This window comes from Myxocyprinus asiaticus, chromosome 13 (genome assembly GCF_019703515.2).
Source record: "Myxocyprinus asiaticus isolate MX2 ecotype Aquarium Trade chromosome 13, UBuf_Myxa_2, whole genome shotgun sequence".
Taxonomy (NCBI): Eukaryota; Metazoa; Chordata; class Actinopteri; order Cypriniformes; family Catostomidae; genus Myxocyprinus; species Myxocyprinus asiaticus.
The window spans coordinates 5,963,777-5,981,505 of record NC_059356.1 but is presented as its reverse complement, the minus strand read 5'-3'; the positions used below and the strand labels follow the sequence as shown (position 1 = coordinate 5,981,505).

The window sequence follows — 17,729 nt, the reverse complement described above, 5'->3', positions numbered from 1 at the left end:
TAATGTTCTTTTTGTTTATCTTTTAATGCATTTTTAGCCAGAGCAGGATGGGGCTTTTTTAAAACTTTGAAACAGTTAATTGTTTTAAATGAAAGATTCTTTGTATGGAATTCTGGCACTAAGTAAAATGCTTTAAAAGTATTTTCTACAGCCTCAATGATAAAAGGTTTAATGGTGTTTGCATCACTTACTGTTGCTCATACTTGAGGTTGGGATTTGAACAAACCCTTAAAAAAAAAAAAAAATCTTGTTGCACTTTAATCTGTTTTGATTACTATTCTGATGCTAGTGAAACTTTGTAATATGGCACTTTTCATACCAATGTCTCCTTAAGATGATTCACTTTTGTTTTCCTCTTTTGTAAGTCGCTTTGGATAAAAGCGTCTGCCAAATGAATAAATGTAAATGTAAACAAAGTATTGACCCACCAGAATTTTACACTTTGCCAGTGCTAAAATTGGTAAAATACAAAGGATTACCATTGAAGAATTTACAATGACCCTACAGTGTGAACCTACAGTATTTTGGCAATTTTTGTTCTTTTCTAATGCCTCTATTACATTTAGCCAAACATAGACTAATGTTACTATTTTGTAAGATTATAGACCCTATTTTAAGAACGCTAAGGTTTAAGCGCAGCGCTATGCAATCTGTCATATATGCAAAGTCTAGGTGTATGCAAAGCACTAATGGGCTGGGTAATATGCAGTTTAATTCAGAGGTTTTTCTCCGGTTTTTGCACCATCAGCATCCTGTTATAAACTCCATTCCCTGTCAAGCAACATTGATATAAATGAAGACAGTCTATTCATAAGAATTTGGTATAAAGGCTGTATGTAATGCATTAGAAGAATAGAATACGGACAGTTTACGTCTATTAAAATGACTGCACATTACTGATCTTATATTATTATGTATATAATCTGGTAAGCTTGGTCTTAGTCTTGTCTTTGACCTGACCACCCGTTTGATCTTGTCACAGAGTCTACTAAGACATGTGGCTTGCCACAAGTCTAGACATGCTGACATTTTTTGTTTAAATGTGCATGTGTCAGCTATTCAAGTTCCCTTATTTTGATTTTGCTTGAAATGAAACTTCAGGTTTCCCTGTGATTGGACAGTGCAAGGTCCGTGTGATGTTTTGCAGTGGTTGACCTGATTTGGTAAATATTTAAAGGCAAAGGTTTTGTCATTCTTTCAGTGAGGATTTTTCATCTTTTATACTGAATACTGGTTTGCTGTATTGAGTTTTCCAGCATGAGCAGAATCATGTATCTTTTATGGCCTCTGCTGTTTCTTCATGTTTCAGCACAGCGTTGGACTAGGTTTGGTTAGTATATCGACAAACCTCTGCACTTAGATTTGATAAGAACTGCTCTACACTGCAAGCAACTATTTGCACTTGGTTGGTTTTAAAAATTATGATAAAAATATATATATATTTAAAATATAGTAGGAAAATTAGTAGAAATTCAGTTCTAAACCCAACATTAAGGAGCATAAATGATAACATGATTTTCATTTTTGTGTGACTGAAACGTTTTTTTGTTTTTGTTTTTTGACTGTCTAGCCTATGTGGAATACAAAATAGTCTTGCTCCATTTTCTCTGAATCTGAGTCTAGCTGAGCCAAACATGTCTCACAGGACAGATCATAGTATAAAAGCCCTGAGTTCGATGGTAACTTTAATTATGAGAATATGTGTTGTTAACTAAATATTGTCTTGGAGGGCAATATTTGTTTAATGTTCAGCATATAGACTCTGTTTACCGTTTTACAATTCAGTCTTAAGCATTTAGTGGTCTATTGCAATTTTATGACCAAACACAAATTGAATGTTTTAGCTGAGTTTTACTGGTTTTAAGACGTTTTATGTGCCTTCTGAGCATCTCTTCGGATAAACATCTTTTTTGTCAATTGCTTCAGATGACCAACAAAAGCGTCCTACACAGGAGGGCAGAGTGAGATTGGTGGGCAATGTGCCTTCGTCTGGTCGTGTGGAGGTGTATCATGATGGACAGTGGGGTTCAGTGTGTGATGATGGATGGGAACTGGCTGAGGCACAGGTGGTGTGTCGTCAGCTGGGTTTTTCTGGAGCTATATCAGCCACCACTGGAGGACATTATGGTGAAGGCAAGTTCTGCAGTGTGTTGGAGAGAGTCTGATAGTTGCTCTTTGTTTTTGTGAACAATAGTCTGATTTCTTTTCCCTTTTTAGGCTCTGGTCCAATTTGGCTGGATGACATAAACTGTAAAGGCTCTGAGAACTCATTGTCTGATTGTGGCCTCAAAGGTTGGGGTGTTACTGACTGCACACATAAAGAGGATGCAGGAGTTGTCTGTGAAACTGGTGAGCCATCTACTGGATCTTTCTCATTGAAGTCGTTCTTGTTCACCGTTAAGGCACATTTGCATTAATACTAAGTTAGGACACATGGCATTCGGCACATGTACAGGTGCACAAGCTGCGTGGCACATACTATTGTCTAGAGCTATATTGTCTTTTCTGCAGATTTTTAATTACCAGTGGTTTTCTCACTGCAGGATACATTTAAGATAGATTTAGCTAAGCTTAATTTGGACCCACCATCAGTGCTCTGTCTTGCGAAACTCTTACTTTGTTTTATTAGTGGGAAAGCTCTTGAGCTCTTCACCCAAACTAGACGACAGGTGTGGCTGGTGGAGTCTAAACTACCAGAGGCCCTCAAATGTACAGCGTATACCTTTGATGTAGTATAAACGACATCTATACTACTGAACATTATCTGCAGCTACTATGAACTTCTAACTTTTACTAAAAAGGATATATTCTCAAGTAGTAAGCGTGAATGATACTCAGCTCTGCAAAAATTAAACAAAATAACTCACTCATGTAACAGGCACATGTTCTTAAAGTGATCATGCACGTTTCTTGTGGAGAAACATGAAAGTGCAATTAAAGGTAACGACTCTTCTACATCATTTCTATTTTTAATGTGTTTTATTAAACTTTCTTTGTAGGTAAAAACATGAGCAGCGATCATCAGTTCTCTGTGGATAACAGTCTGGGTTTGTCTGATGATCTTGGTGATCTGTTTGACAGTGGAGATGGTTGTGATTTCAGCATTAATGTACGAGACCTCAGTGAAGAGGCAGAATTGACGTTTTGTGTACACAAGCTGATTCTCATGCTTTATTCAAAACTAAACCTAACAAACAACTCCAGAAACCTCACAGTGGAGGTCAGCCAGACTTGCCATCCATATGTCTCTTCTTTTCTCAGGTAACTTTACCAGATACTTGATGGATTTTCCCCTTCAATTGTGTATCTTTTTTTTTTTTCTCACAGCAGTGTTAGATAGTACAGTATTTAAACTGTTTGCTCAACTGTTCCTCAGGTATTTGTATACACGGCAGGTTGATGTTTCCATCACATCAGCTCAATGCCTCCATCAGTTGGCTTATATCTTTGGAGTGAAGAAGCTTATGGAGGATGTTGGCAGGGTCTTCACTCTACTTATTCCTGAAGACAACAGCTTCCAGACCCAGTTATCAATGTACGAATATGGTGTCCGCACAGGTGATCATGTTCTGCAGGAGAATGTCCTTCAGTACCTTTCCTGGAACTGTGAGTTCCTCATAAGTTCTCCGTTATGGAGCACCCTCTCCTTTCACATGATGGACGCTCTGCTGTTGCGCTCAGATTTGGTTGTGAAGGATGAAGCTTTTCTTCTTGAAGCACTGGAGAGCTGGATCCAAGTCAAAGGCGATGCAGTTAGTCCAGAACAACAGGCCAGTCTCCTGAATCACATCCGCTTCCTGTTGATCCCAGTAGATAAACTCTATGACATGCAGTTTACCTCAAGTATTCTCCATCAGAATCATGAGAAACTGTACCTAACTGGCATGCTCAAAGGCTTTCAGTTTAATGCTCTTCCCTTCTCTAAGATCAGGAAGCAAATTAATAACGTCAGTGATGAGTATTTACCCAGAATCTACACTGCAGATGAGTGGAGTGTATCTATCAATGACACCATAGTCAATTACCGGTACCATAACAACTACGGGCAAAATAACAGAATCCGAACATTCTCAACTCCTATTCACACTAGTGCTATTTTCAGAGACCAAAAGGTCCAGTGGCAAGCACAGGTTTTTCTTAGCCGTCAGGAATGCTCTAATAATGGTTTTAGATGTGATTCTCTCCCTGTTGCAAGGTTCCTCACATATGACAATCCGTACAATTATGCCAGCATTATTCGCTTTAACAACAGGTTAATCCTCAGCTGTAAAAATGAAAACAATGTCTTTCATGTCCAAGATTTTAAGAATAATGTGGCGGTGATTTCAAACAACAGCAGTATGGCCCTGCCGAACCCCTGTCCTGATGACTACAGATTTAGATTTGTAGTGCGTCCGGAGTATATCTGACTGTATGGATTCAGCTTCAGGTAGTTTCATCCAGACATTTCAGTTTGGTCTCATCAATTAAATTTGATTAAATCTTTATAAAATTATGTTAAATATTCATCTATATTGTTGAATATTGTTTAATCCTAATGTTTTTTTTTTGTTTGTTTTTTTTTTTACTAAATTTTAAATTTGAATCATAAACAATGTTTGATTTTTAAGGTGTACTGAAAAAAAAATATATATATTTTTTTTTCATAATCTGTGTGAGTTTAATTGTTTACCTTAAGAATGTTGATTGTTAAGATGTTAAGAATATTCTTATTATGTAATTTTGCCCCTTGGGCAAATTCTCTTAAAATAGTTACCCCTGCCTCAAAGGCAAACCTTCATATTATTACAAAGCTTGTTGTGAGAAAGAAAATATTCGGTCCACCGACGATGACATGATCCATCTTACAATGTCACATGACGCATTAGATAAAGACCTGCATATTTTCATTAAAGGGTTAGTTCCCTCAAAAAAAGAAAATTCAGTCATTGTTTACTCACCCCTGTGTTGTTATAACCCCATGAATTTATTTCTTTTTCTAAACACAAAGGGAGAAAATTAGAAAAAAAATTGTGCTCAGTGATGTCATACAACGACAGTTTTATGGTGACCACATCTTCAAGCTTCAAAAGGATGCAAAAGTATAATTCAGAAGTCTAATAAATTATTCCATGAGACTCATGATTGTTCTGAAAGCATACGATGAGGTTCGGTGAGAAACAAACCAAAATCGAATGTATTATTTTGGGGAAGCTGTTGACCGTTGCTTTCCTCTGCGCGTTCATGAGACTGCACGAGAGCAGTATCTGTTGCGAAATGGGGCATTCAAGCAAAAACCTTTTTTGTTTATCTAAAAACAGGACCACCATAGCGACAGAAACAACAGAACACAACACAGCTGCACACAAAACAGAGAACCAAACTTTCTAAATATGTCTGTTGAGTTTGTAGTCTGAGAATAGGTGTATTGCTATGCCCAGCCTCATTTTTTTTTTAAACAAAGTACTCAATCAAACAGAGAAACAGAGGAGGCGGGAATGAACTGGTGAGCATTTGTGACAGACCTCTGATTGAAGAGAACGATACCTCAGCAAAAATATTCTTGGCCAAAATCAAGTAGTTAGTGAGATTTAACTGGCTAGTGAGATACTGGCTTCAGTATATTGTTATGAGAAAGTTTATGGACCATTGCCAGTCCACAGCAGGCAAGGTATCCCGGCGTGATGCCAAAAATAGAAACCAAACGATTGACAGAATGTACTGTCGCTTGTCACAGCTGGTTAGGACAAAAACTCTGATTAACATATTAAATATACCTTTAATCGCGTGTCGATAGCCATCAGGGTAGGAAACGATATGACTGTGGCTGCCTTCAGCCTCCTCTGTCTATCTCTCTGTTTCACTGAGAACATTGTGCAGCTGTGTTGTGTTTTGTTGTTAATATCGCTGAGGTGGACCTGTTTTTAGACATACAAAATGAGTTTTCGCTTGAAAACCCTGTCTTGCGACAGATACTGCTCTTGTGCATATTACATTACATATTGCATATACAGGTGCATCTCAATAAATTAGAATGTCGTGGAAAAGTTCATTTATTTCAGTAATTCAACTCAAATTGTGAAACTCGTGTATTAAATAAATTCAGTGCACACAGACTGAAGTAGTTTAAGTCTTTGGTTCTTTTAATTGTGATGATTTTGGCTCACATTTAACAAAAACCCACCAATTCACTATCTCAAAAAATTAGAATACATCATAAGACCAATAAAAAAATCATTTTTAGTGAATTGTTGGCCTTCTGGAAAGTATGTTCATTTACTGTATATGTACTCAATACTTGGTAGGGGCTCCTTTTGCTTTAATTACTGCCTCAATTCGGTGTGGCATGGAGGTGATCAGTTTGTGGCACTGCTGAGGTGGTATGGAAGCCCAGGTTTCTTTGACAGTGGCCTTCAGCTCATCTGCATTTTTTGGTCTCTTGTTTCTCATTTTCCTCTTGACAATACCCCATAGATTCTCTATGGGGTTCAGGTCTGGTGAGTTTGCTGGCCAGTCAAGCACACCAACACCATGGTCATTTAACCAACTTTTGGTGCTTTTGGCAGTGTGGGCAGGTGCCAAATCCTGCTGGAAAATGAAATCAGCATCTTTAAAAAGCTGGTCAGCAGAAGGAAGCCTGAAGTGCTCCAAAATTTCTTGGTAAACGGGTGCAGTGACTTTGGTTTTCAAAAAACACAATGGACCAACACCAGCAGATGACATTGCACCCCAAATCATCACAGACTGTGGAAACTTAACACTGGACTTCAAGCAACTTGAGCTATGAGCTTCTCCACCCTTCCTCCAGACTCTAGGACCTTGGTTTCCAAATGAAATACAAAACTTGCTCTCATCTGAAAAGAGGACTTTGGAACACCGGGCAACAGTCCAGTTCTTCTTCTCCTTAGCCCAGGTAAGACGCCTCTGACGTTGTCTGTGGTTCAGGAGTGGCTTGACAAGAGGAATACGACAACTGTAGCCAAATTCCTTGACATGTCTGTGTGTGGTGGCTCTTGATGCCTTGACCCCAGCCTCAGTCCATTCCTTGTGAAGTTCACCCAAATTCTTGAATCGATTTTGCTTGACAATCCTCATAAGGCTGCGGTTCTCTCGGTTGGTTGTGCATCTTTTTCTTCCACACTTTTTCCTTCCACTCAACTTTCTGTTAACATGCTTGGATACAGCACTCTGTGAACAGCCAGCTTCTTTGGTAATGAATGTTTGTGGCTTACCCTCCTTGTGAAGGGTGTCAATGATTGTCTTCTGGACAACTGTCAGATCAGCAGTCTTCCCCATGATTGTGTAGCCTAGTGAACCAAACTGAGAGACCATTTTGAAGGTTCAGGAAACCTTTGCAGGTGTTTTGAGTTGATTAGCTGATTGGCATGACACCATATTCTAATTTTTTGAGATAGTGAATTGGTGGGTTTTTGTTAAATGTGAGCCAAAATCATCACAATTAAAAGAACCAAAGACTTAAACTACTTCAGTCTGTGTGCACTGAATTTATTTAATACACGAGTTTCACAATTTGAGTTGAATTACTGAAATAAATGAACTTTTCCACGACATTCTAATTTATTGAGATGCAACTGTACATTATATTTTGGTTTGTTTCTCATTATACCTCATCATATGCTTTCCAAAAAATCGTGAGTCTCATGGAATAATTTATTAGACCTCTGAATTATACTTTAGTGTGCTTTTCATGCTTGAAGAGGTGGTCACCATAAACTGCCATTGTATGACATCACTGAGCACAATATTTTCTCACAATTTCTCCCTTTGTGTTTAGAAAAAGAAAGAAATTAATTTAGGGTTATAACAACACAGGGGTGAGTAAACAATGACTGAATTTTCAAATGTTCGAATTTTCCTTTAAAAGAATGTTCTGGGTTTAATACAAGTTGAGCTCGACACCATTTGTGGCATTATATTGATTCCCACAAAAATAATTTTGACTCGTCCCACCTTTTCTTTAAAAAAAGCAAAAATCTGGGTAACAGAGAGACACTTATAATGGAAGTGAATGGAGGCCAATTTTTGAACGTTAAAATACTCACTGTTTCAAAAGTATAGCCACAAGAAATAAATTATATGCGTGTAAACATAATTTTAGTGTAATAACATCATTTATTAACCTTTTTTCTTGTACAGCTATAGTCAATTTTGTAGCTTTGTTGCTATGATGATGTAATGTCAACAAACCCTAAAAGCATAAAATGACTGTCAAAATAACAATTTAAACAGCTCAAATATTACATGACTTTAACATAAGAGTTAATGTAAATGCTTTTATAAAATTATAAACTTCACATTTCTGCCTTTGAACCCTCAAAGTTCAGACAAGTCAAAATTAATTTTTGTGGTAATCAGCATTATTCAACAAATGCTGTCAATTGAGCTTAACTTGTATTGAACCCAGAATATTCCTTTAATTCTGACCATATCAATATATGCAGTAGTACCAATTCACCAAAAGCCAAGGCAGAGATTCTTTTATTAAAGAAGATGGCAATCAAAACCTTTATCATTGGAGAAAGTGTAACGATAAACTTGGATCAGGTGAGTTTTACTAGTGATGGACTAGTCAAATAAGAAATAAACTTGACTTGTCATGTATGACTTTCCCTCAATCAAGACTCGTCAGGTTGTCCAAAGGGTGTGGGCTTTTTCAGATATTCATCTACAGAGGAGGCTGAAGCAGCAGAGGCAGCTGGACCGCCACATCTTGGAGGGTTTCAGACAGATATCTACAAAGTTGTTTTTACATTAACATAGCAAAGTCAGCAACATCTTAAACATTTATGATCAGATATGAAGCAGCAAGACAATCAGTTTATCATCTGTCTGTCCTGAACGGGTTGCAGAGCCGGTTAAAAACTCTCCAATACCAACACTTCCATACAAACATTCACATGAACTAAAAATGCCATAACAACATCAATAGTCGCTCGTTGCAGTGATTTACACTAAACCTCATCATCTGATTTTACTCCCAACAAATGTGAACTAAACGTGTCTGTATGTTACACCAGTTTATTGTCATATTTTGTACTTTCATTATCACCTTAATATACTTTTTTGGTTTTGATGTGATTTATGCCTGTAAAATGGCCTTCTGTAAAGGATGCCTTTATTGTGCATGCAGTGCCGGCCCTGCCATATAAGAGACATAAGTGACTGCATAGTGCCTCCGTGACCACCAGGAGGCCCCATACCACAGGTTCAGTGTGGCAAAATAATTAGATGCACTAAGTGTAAATAGCACAGCATGCCAATATGCATGCCAATAGTTAAAAACTACAACAACAACAACAACAACAACAACAAAATATTATATAATCATTCAAAAAAAGGCATAAAGATATAAGTATGTAAATGAGACTCCTGTTGACCTAACAGGTGGTGTGGTGACAGTAGTAAGACAGGTGGCTATCAGTATGGCCAACCAGGGTTCAGATCCATCTTTTGCTAATTTATTTTTTCTCCCCATATTCATCCTATGTAAGTGAAGACAGACAGTGTCTGTACGCCATCGGAGGGTTTTCTATTTTTAAATAAAAATGAACACAAAATGTGTAACTAAAATGTCTAAGGGGAGTGTGATATAACTGAAAGTAAACATGAGGTACTCACGTGATCGTGGGCTCACTAAATGTTGGGCAGGTTTGATAAAGGTAGGGAGTGTGGGTGGCAGCTTTCTTCAGTGGCTTGAAAACTCACAGAAAGTGAGGATCATGATACGCACATGGGGGTGAGACCTTTCTAGAACCGCTCTCTGCATTTAAAGTTAGGAGTAACGAGACAACTTTACGTGACAAATCAGGGGCGCTTCGTCTCGCTGCCAGCGATGTATTTAAGTTCCGTCGCAATACTACATGCACTGTAGGGGTGTGCAGCGAAGCCATTATCTGTTTCTGTATTTGTATCTGTTACTATGACAAAGTTATCTGTAGACGGATAGAACCGGATGTGGGCGTGGCTTAACCGGAAGTGTCTCAAAACTCATTTTAAAATGTAACTCTCTTACATTTATAGTTTCTCTACATAAAATATGCCTCAGATAGGCCTATTTAATTATTATTATTATTAATAATAATTATAATAATATTAATAATTATTATTTAATCATATTATTGATATATACAGGTGCATCTCAATAAATTAGAATGTCGTGGAAAAGTTCATTTATTTCAGTAATTCAACTCAAATTGTGAAACTCGTGTATTAAATAAATTCAATGCACACAGACTGAAGTAGTTTAAGTCTTTGGTTCTTTTAATTGTGATGATTTTGGCTCACATTTAACAAAAACCCACCAATTCACTATCTCAAAAAATTAGAATACATCATAAGATCAATAAAAAAAAACATTTTTAGTGAATTGTTGGCCTTCTGGAAAGTATGTTCATTTACTGTATATGTACTCAATACTTGGTAGGGGCTCCTTTTGCTTTAATTACTGCCTCAATTCGGCGTGGCATGGAGGTGATCAGTTTGTGGCACTGCTGAGGTGGTATGGAAGCCCAGGTTTCTTTGACAGTGGCCTTCAGCTCATCTGCATTTTTTGGTCTCTTGTTTCTCATTTTCCTCTTGACAATACCCCATAGATTCTCTATGGGGTTCAGGTCTGGTGAGTTTGCTGGCCAGTCAAGCATGGTCAAACATGGTCATTTAACCAACTTTTGGTGCTTTTGGCAGTGTGGGCAGGTGCCAAATCCTGCTGGAAAATGAAATCAGCATCTTTAAAAAGCTGGTCAGCAGAAGGAAGCGTGAAGTGCTCCAAAATTTCTTGGTAAACGGGTGCAGTGACTTTGGTTTTCAAAAAACACAATGGACCAACACCAGCAGATGACATTGCACCCCAAATCATCACAGACTGTGGAAACTTAACACTGGACTTCAAGCAACTTGGGCTATGAGCTTCTCCACCCTTCCTCCAGACTCTAGGACCTTGGTTTCCAAATGAAATACAAAACTTGCTCTCGTCTGAAAAGAGGACTTTGGACCACTGAGCAACAGTCCAGTTCTTCTTCTCCTTAGCCCAGGTAAGACGCCTCTGACGTTGTCTGTGGTTCAGGAGTGGCTTAACAAGAGGAATACGACAACTGTAGCCAAATTCCTTGACACGTCTGTGTGTGGTGGCTCTTGATGCCTTGACCCCAGCCTCAGTCCATTCCTTGTGAAGTTCACCCAAATTCTTGAATCGATTATTCTTGACAATCCTCATAAGGCTGCGGTTCTCTCGGTTGGTTGTGCATCTTTTTCTTCCACACTTTTTCTTTCCACTCAACTTTCTGTTAATATGCTTGGATACAGCACTCTGTGAACAGCCAGCTTCTTTGGCAATGAATGTTTGTGGCTTACCCTCCTTGTGAAGGGTGTCAATGATTGTCTTCTGGACAACTGTCAGATCAGCAGTCTTCCCCATGATTGTGTAGCCTAGTGAACCAAACTGAGAGACCATTTTGAAGGCTCAGGAAACCTTTGCAGGTGTTTTGAGTTGATTAGCTGATTGGCATGTCACCATATTCTAATTTGTTGAGATAGTGAATTGGTGGGTTTTTGTTAAATGTGAGCCAAAATCATCACAATTAAAAGAACCAAAGACTTAAACTACTTCAGTCTGTGTGCATTGAATTTATTTAATACACGAGTTTCACAATTTGAGTTGAATTACTGAAATAAATGAACTTTTCCACGACATTCTAATTTATTGAGATGCACCTGTATATATATATATATATATATATATATATATATATATATATATATATATATATATATTATTATTATTATTATTATTTATTTATTTATTTATTTATTTATTTATTTTTTATTTATTTATTTTTTCACCAGATGAAGCTGGATATGTAGGCTACATTAACTGTCGGATGTGTTTTTAGCTTTGGTTTCTCCTGGTATTTTTGACATTTGCTGAAACTAAATTTTGGTTCATGTCTGCAATGTGCAAGTATATGTTTAAGTTTATGTGCAGTGTGCAAGTATAACAATGTTATTATGGAGGCATGAGGTGTCAAGCAATTGTGAAATGCAATTAAATACAAATACAAACATTAAAAGAAATGAGAAAAAATTAATTAAGTCTACAAACAGGTGAAAGCACCGTAAATTTATATCAGAAAGTTTTATGATAGGCTACACTCGAAGCTTATTTTGTGTGCACATATTTTAACATAATGTTAAGGACATAATTATTTAGTTAAATTACATGTGCAGAATTAGCTAAATGCAGTGGAATAAATTGCAAGAGCGAGTCTCTATACATTTCTAGAAGAGAAAAGCGGGAAAAGTTTGCATGTTTTATTTTCTCTGCAATCCTCCGTGTGCAGGGATATTCTGAATAGATTTACAAGTATTTAAACCTCTATGGAGCATTTTAACTGTTTGGGAATAAAGGCTAAATCATGCAATTACCTTCATTGGTGATGTGGATATAAATGTGGTCAGCTTTAAGAGACAGACAAGCTCCGCTATAAAATCATCACGTCAGGAATTCAACATTGCGCTCAGATTGGTTTATGAATCCTTACGTGTGAATTTTGTGCAACAGTTGGTGTTAATGTGTTAACACACATTTTAAGAAGTGGAAAATGTGTATGATATAGTATCTTAGTTAATGTTACTCTTGACAAGATTAGATTTCTGAGACGCGCACAATTAATGTAGACTGAAACGGAGTTGAGACTGCGGCCATCCGATGAACTTGAAATCACACCGTGCGCATTTTCATTTATAACGTTTACACTGTAGTAATATTGGCTTCATGGACTCATCATTGCTTTGTAATTTTGGGTGTGTTTATTTAAAGTATCACTTTATACCTGTGCTCTTTGGATGATCAGTCTTCCTAATATTTTTTGTATTATTCGGTTGAATTCGTTATTCATTTTGAAGTCATTATTCGTGCCTTTCCGAATAAGGTATTTGGCTTCAGGCACATCCTTAATGCACTGAATGTGTTGTTATATTATATACTGTTTTAGAATACACTATAATACACTGCTGTGCAAATCGTATCTGCCACAACTTACACCAGGGTGCAAATAGTATATGCCACTGTTCTCAATAAGTGCAAATTTTGATCTCATGAAATTTACAAGACCATGGCAACATGTTTGCAATTCAAAATTACATGCAGTGTAACATATTTGGTTGCAGTTTCCCAGTGAAATGTCCAGCGTGGGGCACCAAAAGCAACTGAAATTCTGATGTAATCAGAAGAGTTAAGGTGAATGTTAGATGGATGTTTTAATGATTAAACCTAACCTAAAACTTTCACGTAACCACTAGTGTTCAAAAAGATAAGTGAAGGTTTAACAAGCAGAGATGCAAACTAATGAGAGATGATAAAAGTGAGAAAGTCACAGCAGATGTTCCAGATGTATCTTTTCACTTGAATTGCTTCTTATATTTAAAGCTTTTTGTTGTATTTAAAACTGTTTTAAGTGTTTAAGCTTAAAGTAACCCTTTCAAGTGATTTTAATTAGAAAAATGTAGAAAATATTACCAAACAATCTGGGCAAATTAGCTTCAGGAATGGTGTCTTTTACTGAAAGGTGAGTAGTTTGCATCCCTGAACAAGTCATCCTTACCCAACCACTGACTAAACCTAACCGATAGTGTTTTAAAATGCATAAGAGACATGAAAAGCACATTTTCTGAAGCAACAATGTCATTTTGTGTTGCTTCTATGACAATGTCGTCTTATGTGTTACCTTGCATTCTTGGCTGGGCTTGAACTCTGGTCTCCCAAGTCCCAAGTCCAACACTCTATGAGATGAGCTACTGAGCAAGCTAACCACATTGAAATAAGTTTGTAAATGTATGAGGGTCTGTTATACATGCTTTAAAATGTATTGTTTTTCAAATGATGTGTTAAAGTAAAAGTGTGTCGATATCATAACATAGCAGTGTGTGAGTAATATAGTGAAAAGTCATAATCAGCCATTGTACTTGTGATTTATGTGAAAGTGAATAAAACACAGTTGTTGTAGCGCCTCTAGTGTTCATTTCATCTGGAAACTGCAGCGAATTGTACCTGAAGACACATGTAACAAGTTTTGCAAAAATGAAGAAATGAGTCATGTTTTTACTGTGAGACCAGGTTGGTAAATTGTATCTACCTTACATTACTTAATTTAATTTACACAGTCTTGGAATTTCATTAAAGTTAATTATTAATTTGTGCATGTGATTGTTGTGTTTGGCTATTTAAAAAAAAATCTTTCATTTTTGTATTTCTGAAGCAGTTATACCTGTGCTAATAAACTACAGTTGAAAGTTTTGCATTTTTAAGTCTTTTTTTTTTTTTTTTCAATTTGGCATGCCCAATTCCAAATGCGCTCTAGGTCCTCGTGGTGGCGTAGTGACTCGCCTCAATCCGGGTGGCAGAGGATGAATCTCAGTTGCCTCCGCATCTGAGACAGTCAGTCTGCGCATCTTATCAAGTGGCTTGTTGAGCGTTACCACAGAGACCTAGCACGTGTGGAGGCTTCACGCTATTCTCCACGGCATACATGCACAACTCACCACGCGACCCACCGAGAGCGAAAACCACATTATAGTGACCACGAAGAGGTTAACCCAATGTGACTCTACCCACCCTAGCAACCGGGCCAATTGGTTGCTTAGGAAGCCTGAATGGAGTTATGCATTTTTAAGTCTTAATTTTTTTTTTAATAAATTGTCTTGTTTGTTTGCACAGTTTAAAAGAATAGTTCACCCAAAATGAAAATGATCTCATTTACTCACCCTCATGCCATCCCAGATGTGTATGACTTTCTTTCTTCTGCTGAACACAAATGAAAAGATTTTTAGAAGAATATTTCAGCTCTGTAGGTCACTACACACCAAGTGAATGGTGAACAGAACACTGAATCTTAAAAAAGGACATACGGCCATCATAAATGTAAGTAAAAGACAATTCATTAATGTTTTCTGAAGCAAAACGCTAGGTGTGTGTAAGCTAAGCTAACTAACCACTGAATACAGCAGAGAAAGTCAGCCACAACCATCTGCACCCCCGGTCTGTCGACCACCTCGAATTTAAAGGGCTGAAGAGCCAGATCCCAATGGTTGATCCGTGCATTAGTATCCTTCATGCGGTGGAGTCACTTGCGACTACTAAACAGCACTGGCCGTTCCTCCCTTCCCACTTACTGCGAGAGCACCGCCCCCAACCCCCTATCAGATGCACCAGTCTGCAAAATAAAGTGGAGAGTGAAGTCAGGTGCATGTAAAAGCAGCCCCCCACAAAGTGCAGTCTTTACCTTCAGGAAAGCCTGCTGGCATGACTCTGTCCACTGGACCGGATCGGGGGCCCCCTTTTTAGTAAGGTCAGTCAGCGGCTGGTGACAGCAGAATAACTAGGCACAAACCTCCGGTACTAGCCAGCCAACCCCAAAAACTGCCTTACCTCCTTTTTGGTCATGGGCATCGGGCAGGCTGCAATTGCTGCCGTTTTGTTAACCTGTGGATGCACCTGCCCATGACCCAGGTGGATCCCCAGATACCTAAATTCCACCTGCCCAATTGCACACTTCTTCGGGTTGGCCGTGAGTCCCACCTGTTGCAGCACTCTCAGGACAGCCCTCAGATGTTGCATATGCTGCTGCCAGTCATTACAATAAATGATAATTTTGTCTAGATATGCAATGGTATATCTAGATGGCAGAGAAAAGGATCTTGTCCATGAGGCGCTGGAACATGGCCGGGGCTCTGAACAAACCGAACGGAAGCGTCACGAATTGGTGTAATCCAAACAGTGTGGAAAAAGCCATTTTTTCTCTGGATATTGGAGTTAAAGGGATCTGCCAATAACCCTTTGTTAAGTCCAGCATTGAGCCGCATCCAACCGATCGAGTAACTCATCAATTTACGGAATTGGATAAGCGTCAAATTTGGACACTGAGTTCACTTTCCACACCAAGCCATCGCTCTGCAGTACCAGAACTACCAGGCTGGCCCAATCACTGTGTGACTCCCGTATTACGGCCATTTCAAGCATCACCTCTAATTCTTCCTGAACGATCCTTTTCTTGTGTTCAGGAAGACAACGAACCACCACCCCTGGGGTGGTCTCAATATGGTTTGAGGACGTTGAGAAATGTTTGGCAATGTGGGTATGTAGCGAGCAGGGCGGGGCCGATCGGTGTCTGGGTAGAGCGAGGCCAGGGAATTCACAGTTCCACCTGTGTGCTACACTGCGTTCCAGTGAAGGGCGGTGGGAGTATTTAAGGACAGCGGCAGACGGGGAGAGAGAGACATCTGAAGCTGTGTGTTTGTCGACATGTTAGTCACAATTTAATCAATTTTGTTTCTTTTTTCAAATAAAATGTAATCAAATAAAACTGGTTTCCTTTATCTGACGAGTACAAGACTTGATGACTTTTTGTCCATTTGATATCTGAACACACACAAAGAAATAGGAGTTGATTCGATCAGTCTAAGTGGTAGAAAAAAAGTTACACTTGTACTGTCCCCAGTCAAAAGTGACCGCCAGAGGAAATGAATGGGAAACACTAAAAATCACATTGAAAAATCATATATATATATTTTTTTCATTATTTATTATATTAAATCTAAAAAACAGCCACAATGCAGAAACAATACACACAGACATGAAGGGGTGAGACTACATCAAGTGTGCAAAACACAAACACACACAAAACTGAACTGGTCAGACTATAAAACAGAACAATAAAATGATATTTAAAAAAAATCAGCTACAATGCAGAACACACACACACCAGAATGAATTGGTGAGACCATAACACATCTACAATGCTGAACACACACACACACACACACATGTTGGTCTACCTATCATTATGAGGACTCTCCATAGACATAATGATTTTTATACTGTATGAACTATAGATTCTATCCCCTAACCCTACCCCTAAACCTAACCCTCACAAAAAACATTCTGCATTTTAACATTTTCAATAAAACATAGTTTAGTATGTTTTTTAAGTGATTTGAATTATGGGGACACTAGAAATGTCCTCATAAACCACATTTATAGCATAATACCCTTGTAATTACCAGTTTGTAACCTAAAAAATTGTCCTCGTAAACCACATAAACATACACACACACACACATCTTTTTAAAACCAGGGATAAATTAGGATATTTCCTGTTATTCTACTAATTTCAGGTATGCAAAAACTGACAAAAATAACCTCAAATCAAACAAAATGCTAAACTTTGACAAAAGTAGTCTTTGATAATGTTTAAATATCTAAATGCAGAACTTGTGACAAAATCTAGAAATCATCTTCTCTTCAACCAGGGATGAATAAGTAGCTCTCTGTAGCCATCTAGTGGTTATACTTGTAATTTCATCTGGTTTGAATTTTTTGTAACGGACAGCACAGTTTGATTCTTGAGACTTTAAGCTTTCAAACGGAATATAATTTATGAGGATAGGTTAAATATTTGAGAAAATATTTAAAAGAAAAGTAAAAAAAGTCCATTTTCAAGCTCAAGCTCATATAGGTAAATAAATTAGTAAATAAAATAAAAAAAGTCTAAATATTAATAATAATAATAATAATAATATATGGGACGTTTAAGTCTGATTGGAGCAACATCATTTATAATGTCCAGACATACAGAATTAAAAAGGTCAGTCAGCTTCTCTGTGCCTAGGAAGGGCTTAAGGGCCTCAATAATAATGAAAAATTGGCATGCTACATAAGCCTCAGCAAAAAAGATTTG

General features: G+C 37.7%; 1 protein-coding gene across 1 annotated transcript; it reads left to right on the top strand.

Annotated features, from left to right (window-relative positions):
• The first annotated feature begins 1,163 nt into the window (after positions 1-1,163).
• LOC127450335 (galectin-3-binding protein A-like) lies at positions 1,164-4,648 on the top strand. The gene is made up of 5 exons (XM_051714371.1): positions 1,164-1,330; positions 1,927-2,133; positions 2,218-2,349; positions 3,000-3,261; positions 3,377-4,648. The coding sequence occupies exons 1-5, from the start codon at positions 1,258-1,260 to the stop codon at positions 4,407-4,409; spliced, it is 1,707 nt and encodes a 568-aa protein (XP_051570331.1). The 5' UTR covers positions 1,164-1,257; the 3' UTR covers positions 4,410-4,648.
• The last annotated feature ends 13,081 nt before the right edge of the window (positions 4,649-17,729 follow it).

Bases quoted from the DNA above. Each gene is read 5' to 3' on its own strand.
- LOC127450335 (XM_051714371.1), top strand. From the start codon at position 1,258: ATGAGCAGAATCATGTATCTTTTATGGCCTCTGCTGTTTCTTCATGTT. The intron at 1,331-1,926 runs GTTAGTATATCG...CAATTGCTTCAG, and splicing joins ACAGCGTTGGACTAGGTTTG to ATGACCAACAAAAGCGTCCT. The intron at 2,350-2,999 runs GTGAGCCATCTA...CTTTCTTTGTAG, and splicing joins AGGAGTTGTCTGTGAAACTG to GTAAAAACATGAGCAGCGAT.